General features: G+C 38.3%; 1 protein-coding gene across 4 annotated transcripts; it reads left to right on the top strand.

Annotated features, from left to right (window-relative positions):
• The first annotated feature begins 251 nt into the window (after window positions 1-251).
• LOC122315778 (protein EMBRYONIC FLOWER 1) lies at window positions 252-8,373 on the top strand. Of its 4 annotated transcripts, none has more exons than XM_043131930.1 (8): window positions 252-562; window positions 1,537-1,737; window positions 2,431-2,849; window positions 2,921-3,031; window positions 3,120-4,600; window positions 5,135-5,218; window positions 5,866-7,628; window positions 7,725-8,373. In XM_043131930.1, the coding sequence occupies exons 2-7, from the start codon at window positions 1,574-1,576 to the stop codon at window positions 7,594-7,596; spliced, it is 3,990 nt and encodes a 1,329-aa protein (XP_042987864.1). In that variant the 5' UTR covers window positions 252-562; window positions 1,537-1,573; the 3' UTR covers window positions 7,597-7,628; window positions 7,725-8,373. The 4 variants fall into 4 exon arrangements, with proteins under 4 accessions (XP_042987864.1, XP_042987862.1, XP_042987863.1 ...); XM_043131928.1 differs by having other exon boundaries at window positions 253-562; window positions 7,722-8,373; XM_043131929.1 differs by having other exon boundaries at window positions 253-562; window positions 1,515-1,737; window positions 7,722-8,373.
• Window positions 8,374-8,589: the final 216 nt, after the last annotated feature.

Raw genomic sequence — 8,589 nt, 5'->3', positions numbered from 1 at the left:
TATGGTTGTTTTTTTTTTTTGAAGTACACTGTATTCTTTTTTAACAGTGTTCCTCTCTAGGGTTTCCTTTCCTGTATCACAACAATATTATATAATGGTTTGTGATAAGAACCGCACCTTCTCACCACATGTAGATCTCCCATTGGTTGGAAACAGTCTCTCTCCTCACTTTCCTTCTCAGTCTCTCTCGAATTTAACTTTGTTATTTATTTATTTATTTATTATGTTTATATGTATGTATGTGTCGCTGTGACATGTCAAGGCATGGATGATTTTAATACAACAAACCTCAGTTCAAGGGCAAAGGATAAAAACACACACTCTCTCTCTCTCTCTCTCTCGCGCTAAAGAATCGAAAACCTCTGTTGCTCTCTCTAGGGTTTCTCCAAAGTTCGCGGTCAAATTCTACTCAGCGAGCTTCGAATCCCATCGCGAAGCTGAGTCCCTCTTCTTCTTCTTCAAATGCTCTATCTTTTAGTACCATTTCTTCGATGCGCCGTGGAGAATATTCGGAGCAAGACAGATGGGGTATCGTCCTTGCTAGTTGTCGATTGAGTTAAAGGTGGGTTTGATGCCTCAATTTCTCTTTACTGATCTGGTTTGCAAGTCGCTGTTTGGTTTGGTTTTGATCGGCACGAGTTTTAGCTGAGGTCGAGATGGGTTGTCTGAGATATTTAGGTCATTTCACTGTGTGTAGGACGTTAAGTCCGGCCTTTACTTTTTGTTTTCTTATCTGGGTTTTGTTTGGGGATGAATCTGAGCACTTTTGTGATAGTTTATGTTTATTTTGATTGATTTTCTGGATAATAAGTTACGCTAGCTGTTCCCTAACGGTGAAATGGGTAAGCAATTAAATACAAAAAATATTAATTGCTGAGTTTTTGTAAATGGTTTTGTTGTTTGATTTGTAGAAACTAAAGGTGGGTTTGTGGAAATTCCTACCTATCTTGGTACATCGACGCAGCTTTTCTTGATGTTGGGAGATATGTCTGAAATTCACAAAGACAAAACCCTAATGCGTGCTTTAATTGTCTTATGGGTATTGGCTTATGTTTTGCTTTGAACCTTGTGTGGATGGGTTAACTACTTGATTCGTTAATTTTCGGAGAAGCGCGAAATTAGAGACTACATACATCTTTATGGTTTTTTTTATTTTTATGGATAGGAAAACTAGGGTTTAAAATTTATTAATTTCTTACCCGAATATGTCATATACTTGTATATATTTCCAGAAGTTGTTATCTTTTGCGCCAAATGATCACTGCATATAGTGTTTTTAGCTTCTCACTCATTCTATAACCATTTCGACATGGAATTTTTTTGTCTACTGTTGATTTCTTAGTGGGTGTGCAAAACCCTAATCTGTTGGTTTGGGACTCTACTTCAGATCCTGTGATATGTACCTTAGAAATTTGAAGTCTTTGTGTTTCAATCACTTATATTAACCCTATATCTTAATTTTGGAGTTTGATAAGGATTACTTTCAGCATATTATATTGATTGATGCCATTCAGTTATTATTATTATTTTGCATAGGAAATCGTGTATTTGCGTGCTGTGGTTATTCACTAACATGGAGAGGAGTATTGTGGAGGAGGAGAACCTTTATAAGAGCAATTCTAATACTGTACTCTCCAAGGCTGAGGGATCTTTTATTCAAATTGACTCTATATCAATAGATCTCGGCACTGCTAAGGATAATAGTGATGCTGGAAAGTGCGAGCATTTTTCTATACGGTAAGCCTTGATCGACCTTGTAATGTAATAATCTTGCAGAATTTTAACTCTATGTATATTAATGTTTAATCTTTTTTTTTTTTTTTTTTTCCCTTTCTTATGGGACTTGTGTGGTTGGCATGCTATATTATATGCTGATGGAGTTGTTGCTTCCTAGGTCACAAAGAATGTTAAACTTGCTTCACTTTTAATTATTTTCAAGAAATATCAATGGCTATTTAAACTTTCAATATGCACGTACCTTATGAGAACCAGACTTGAGAGTTGTCTGCAATTGCAGTTTCTATCTCTTGTATTACTTTACGTCTTTATACACTGGAATATTGCTAATTTAAACAAAAATTATAGGCGGTTTCGCCCCGCGGGGGCCGGGGGGGGGGGGGGGGGGGGGGTGGTGTGTGGGGAAGGGAAAGCAACATTTGAAGTTTGGCTAACCAATAGCAGCATGGAGTGGCATGAAGAATTTATGGGACTACTAAGTTGCCAATCTTAAAAAAAAAAAAAAAAATGTATTTGAATTAATGGTACAATTTGTAGATCTTTATTTTGGTGGGGGAGATGATTTGATCTGATATCTGATTTGGTGATGATTATCTGAGAGTTGCTTCCCAAAAATTAGTAGTTTGTTTTTATTTGGCTTCTGGATTCTCTCTTTAGGAGTTTTCCTTATAACGTGTGTCCATTTGAATTCAGCGGATATGTCTCCGAGATTCGGAAAAAAGATTGGAAGATATGTTGCCCTTTTTCTTTAGAGGTTGATCAGACTGAGTCTGAGGAGCAAACATCTTTTCTTCCCCCTTTAGAGGTTCCAAAATTCAGATGGTGGCATTGTCAAAATTGTCTGAATAAGGTTGCTGCCAGAGCTGCTGCAAAAGATTATGGAAAACTCTTTAATTCTTGTGGTACCAAATGTGGCTCCAATAGCAATTGTTCCCATGTGGCTAGTGCTGCAATGCTTCTGCCAGGTTTTCAGCAAGCTCCCAAGCCAGTTCTCGGTGGAAAAACATCAGTTGTTGCCAATACTTCTACCAAACCAAGCAACGACAACCATCTTCTACTATGTAGTGATAAGAAACAGAAGAAAGTTGAAGTTGTACACGGCACCATTATAGGTACACTTCAATCCATCTTATTTCTGTTATACACTAGCTGGCGTTTGGTTCATTTCCTATGTTTTCTCCAGGGCATGACATTGGTTCAGAAGAAAATCTTAACCAGGAAATCCTCAAATTAACAAGTGCCGCCCCAGAAGTTAATTCAAGCGTAATACAAGAAAGGCATACAAATGACACAGGTAATTTTACTATGAAGTGGGAACCACGCAATCAAAATTTACATGGCATATTTATCAAACTAATTAAGGTTGCTTCTTTCTGAAACAGTGGCTCTCAAGTTAAAATGTAATGGATCCATAGAATTTGATGATCCAGGCAGTGGGAGTCATGAAGTTTCTGATTGGAACCTCAAATGCATGATTAAGGATTCTGCCAAACATTATCAGACAGGAACACAAAATTCTCCAGATGACCAACACATAAAGGTAACAAAAGCCTATCAGACACTTGGGTTGGGCAGTATGGTCACTGAGGCACCTACTGTCGTCAAAGCTCATACAACTGTACATTCATCTCGCGAGTTGGATGAGTTTAGTTATGAATCATCTGAAAGTGTTGAAATAATGGTTGATGATGATCCTCTAGACCATCATTTAGACAAATCATGTTCTTTGCATCGTAGAAAAACTCGAAAGCACCGTCTACTGACTGACTTGCTGGGTGAAAATGGTGATGCAAAGAGTGGTCTGATTGATGCAGATAATTTTCCATCCAACAGGACCCCAGAAGCATTTGAAAGGTTAGATATGCTCTCTGTTCCTCAAGGTCTGGTGGCCATTCAAGGAAACACTAAAAGGGGTTCTAGTCAGACTACGAAAAGGAAGTTACCTCAGGATGAAGAGTGGAGACCTCCAGAAATTCCATCTCCAAATTATTTGCATAAAAAAGTTCAGATATGGAAGGGAGATTCAGAAACAACTGATGCAACTGTGGGTAATGAATCTCAAGAGGCAATTGCAGGAATGGGTTTAAAAACTGATCTGAAGAGCCATTCAAGTAAAGGTATAAAGCATAGAAGTCCTACCATAGCTAAGAAGAAAAATAAAAAAATCCAAGTTGTTGACGCATGTGTGTCATTGGCGCCACCACAAGTAACTGTGCAAAAGGAAATTCAGGACAAAATTCAGCATACAAGTGACAGAAATGCTACTGGCAATGTTTCTTTTGGATTAACTCACAATGCATTCAAAAGCAGACAAATGGATCCTTTTCCTTTTCCTGCTCTAAGAATGGAGAGAAAACCTAATCTGTGCCATAAGAAAAACAAAAGTTCACAAGCTGATGGAGGCCAAGCTTCACTCTTTCCATGGAACGATGGGGTGCTAAAAAATGATTCAATTTCAAGGGGAAATGTAGATATCATGCAAACTGGATCTGTAACAAATCTGTTTCAATCAACACAAGATTCACTTGCTGAAAAAGAGCTGCGTCTTTCACTTAATAGCTTTTCGGCCACTCCAAGATTTGACAAAGAATTTATTCCTCGGGTTGAAGGCGGGCTATCTTCCTTTCCATCTTGGCAAGAGGTCAGTCCCAAGGTAGATCAGGTTATGAGGAAAAATTTAGAGGTTAACAATTTTAGAGATCAAAGGGTTCCATCAAAATCTCCACCAGCCACCTTTTCAGGAAAAGGTGTAAATTGCGAAGTCAGTAATGAGATGACTGCCTTTAAAATGCCTTTCCTGAATGAGATGCAAAATTGCCTCTCTCAGGTTGAGGATAGGGGGTGTTCTCGAATTCACCAAAGGGTATGTATTTGATTTTTATCACTATCTCCATTGCTTTCATTACATGGATATATATATATATATATGCTTTTTATTTTGTAGACTTATCTTTCTGATTGTGCCATTTGGAGCTGCAATCGGGTCTTGAGTTAATTATTATGCTGTTCACAAATCACTCTCGATTCTGATTATCATTGGCACTTAATCATGTTTTGGGATTTTTACATTTGCCATTATTTCAGGCTCCTTGGTCTGGAGGCGTTCTTTTAACCTCCTAAGATCAAGAGTTCTGACTTGTGTTTACTGTTATTTAAATGCAATGTTCAATGTTCAGTTTGCTATTGTGGCCTGGGTCTTTCAATTGATCTCAAAGTATCAAAGAAACCAGCCACTTACCCCTTTACCTCTTTCCGTATCTAAGTATACTTTCCTGCTGCTGTATCTGTTCTCTTCCCTTCCATGATTGGCCCATCTCTTGCTTAATTCAACAGAGCCTGGGTCGACCAAACTCAGCAACTTAATCACTGATGAATTTTCAACTCTCATCTTGAGCAGGGTCAAACTTTTTGCAAGGACATATGGGACCACAGGCACCTCAAGAAGAGTTTGAAAATGGCCAGACCGTATATACTAGGAAATGTACAGTACATATAATGATATTGGTGTCCGAATGTTTCATTACTCAACACCTTTCTAGTCATACAAATCATTAGGTGCATGTCATAACAACATAGAGTTGAACAGTTTTAGAAGAATCCGGCAAATTGTGATCTCTTCTTCTTTCTTTCTTATGCCTTTTTAAGTGATGGAAATTATTTCATTTCACCTAATTGCAATCTCCAGCGAATTTCATACCTAATTCATAATAGATCAAGGTGTCAATCTTCTATGTTTTGTTCAAACGGTCATTACCTGTGTTAAGTTTGGATCTTATATGTCCTGATGAGGTGTTTAAAGATGACTGTCTGAGTGCAGACCCAAATTTTCTTATCTGTGTTAAAGCATCCATTTTTTTTCTTAGTTCTTGATATGATGATATGGCATAATGCAACATTTGGTGATAATACGATCAGATTATGCATAGTTTTCTGCTGTGGGTGGCCTATTTATTTGCCTATGTATTGCTTGTCATTGTTGTACAAGGTCATGTGATTCACACACTTCTGTGAAGAAATGCTTCTCATTTTCTGGTATTTACTTCATCTTTGTGTCTATTGATAATATTTGTAGTGCTTCAGAATATAGCTTGTATGGAGGAAATAATTTTTTTAATTTTCCTTTTGCAGAATTGTTCTGGTGCAAGCAACATAGACAAAGCTCATAAAGCCAAGGAATATACAGCTGTTGGGGAAAAAAATAGTGACCAAAAGGCTGACAAAGTGTCTGAGCAGGGACCTTTAGATGATATACCGATGGAAATTGTAGAGCTCCTGACAAAGATGAACCGAAATTCCCATGAGAGGTGTCTTCCTGATGCTGAAAATAAGAAAGGGTTGTTAGAAATAACCAGTGATGCAATAAATAGTCAGATGACGGATTGTACTAACACATATGGCAATGACGAGTTGAGGCTACTGGAAATTACTCGCAAGCAAAAATACCAGGCTAGAAATGGAAGGAATGGCATAATAACAACAGGCCAAAATGTGGGAACCACCAAACAGAAGCCATTTGATTTCTTTTCTCATATGGATAGGAACCACCTGAATGCGAGTCAGCTGGATCAAACTCCGACCCCTCCTATAGGGTTTAGGACTTTTGCTCAGTGTCAAAAGAAGCCATCAAGCGGAGTCCAATCTTCTGTGACCGATCCCAGCAGACACAGTAGTGGTCAGAATTGCAACTGGAATGCGGCTATGGTGGGGCACGGGCCATCTCATGCTACTTTGCAGGCCCTGGGAGGATGTAACACACACCAGACAGCTGCACAACAGAATGAAACAGCAGTACATCTTTGGCCAACCATGATTACAAATCAATCCCCTTTTGGATATAACCTGCCTCAAAAGGGTGTAGCTCAGTCTACTAACATAGATATGCTTTCTCAGTGTCCAGATTCACTGCATAAGGGGGGTATGAACTTCAAACATGACCTGAAGTGTTTTAATCTAAATGCTACAGGTCTTGAGAAGCACAATATTAGCTGTGGTTCAGAAACTTTCAGTAGGAATAATGCAGAGTACCCATTAGCTTGCAAACTTAATGGAATGGGGCATCCTCAAAGTTTGATGGGGTCATTAGATCTGTATTCTAATGAAACCATACCAGCAATGCATTTGCTCAGCCTCATGGATGCAGGGATGCGGTCAGGTCCTACGTTCAATATGGGCGGAACACCAAAGTTCCCTAAGGGACCTTCCTTTCCTCATGATCCTAAGTCTAAGGAGCTTCCCAGAATGGAGATTGGTGGATATAAGACACTGGATTCCATGAAACAGCCACCATCCGTTTATTGCAGTAAAAGTCACTTTTCAGAGAAGGCCCATGGCTGTTTTCATTGTATTCCAACAGTGGCTGCATCTGCTTCTAATTTTCAAGAAGAAAAAGGTTTCCAAAGGGGTTCTAATCTTACGAGTCAAGTTGGCTTGAAGTCAAGAGAGAGAGACAGGAAGAAAAGCTCTAATTCAGCCACACAGGGTAGAGGTCGTAGACCAGAAAAATTTGTATTCCCCACTGGAAGTTTAGGCACAAATCATGGAGCTATTCCCGTCCATAGTATGCAGAAAAGACTTCTTGATGCTTCCGATTCTACTGTTTTTGCATTGCAGCATCATGGAATGGACAATTCAACTCAGCATCCAAAAAGCAGTTCTCTGTCTGAAATCTGCAGTATTAATAGAAATCCGGCTGATTTTATCATGCCAGGAGCTGGAAATACTTACATGATTAGGGGTGAAGACCTTAAACTTAGAAAGGTGACTCCTTCACAAAGCAGGCGTAGCATAATTAAGTCGGATGGCCGCAAGCGACATAGGAATCTGAAGCACACCACTGTAAAAGAACGTGTACATCATTGAGTGATGTGGCAGAGTTCCTGAAATCCATATTGGTAGTACTTCAGAAACTCTTATTGTCTTCATTGGTTAAAATACTTCTCATCTTTCAGCTGACATTACAGGTTGTGGTTTAATTTTTTATACAGCAGGTGAAGTCTTCAATGTCTAGGCAGCTGCTGTAAATTGAGAATATCTGAGGATAAGACAACAAATGCAAATCATATTTCTCCTAGAAGCAGATCTTGATTCAGGAACTCTGATTCTTTGACTTAAGGTTGTCTTTGTCATTTTCCATGTCCAAATTGAAGCTGCGAAAGACGCACTGGTGTAAGTTAAAGGCCTGCACATACGTACATATACCCCAATCCTCTGTTCATCATTGTATTTGATGGTTAAAGCACAATCCTCGTAATTGCCCTTAAGATGTAGGAAGGGCTCATTCATGGGTACTTTTGTTTCAATTCAACCCGTGCCCATCAGTGAACAAGATCAAGTACTAGGAATGCATGGAAACGAAGACGGTGGGGCATTAGTTAAGATAGTACTTGAATGCATGTATCAAGATAAACCCAAGGGGGTGTCACCACTCATAAGTCAATAATTTCTTGTTGATATTACTTCTTTTGTAGTTTTATATGGTTCCAAGACCAAGCTAAAAGGGAAGATTTGTTGATTTTATGGTAATGAGTTGGAACACGACTTATAAAATATCACAGACAAGATGATCATGAGTACTGTCTCATGTTGATTTTATTATATTAATGAAGATTTCTGTTGCATAGAATTTAATGGATAAAACAGTAGCAAAAAGTAATTTGCTGACACGAGAATATTTAAAGAGACCCGAATCAGTCGCCAATGAGTTTTTCTTCCTAATTAATATACTCTCAACCTAAAATGTTTACCTTACACAGCAAACATTTAAAATTGATATTTTGAACTATCAAATTATTGTAGCCGTATGAATCTTATAAAGTATTAAATATTTAATAGATTTATTTTATGTACATATTT

This window comes from Carya illinoinensis, chromosome 7 (genome assembly GCF_018687715.1).
Source record: "Carya illinoinensis cultivar Pawnee chromosome 7, C.illinoinensisPawnee_v1, whole genome shotgun sequence".
NCBI lineage: Eukaryota > Viridiplantae > Streptophyta > Magnoliopsida > Fagales > Juglandaceae > Carya > Carya illinoinensis.
The sequence above is the reverse complement of the archived record's forward strand: the minus strand, read 5'-3'. Positions and strand labels throughout refer to the sequence as shown.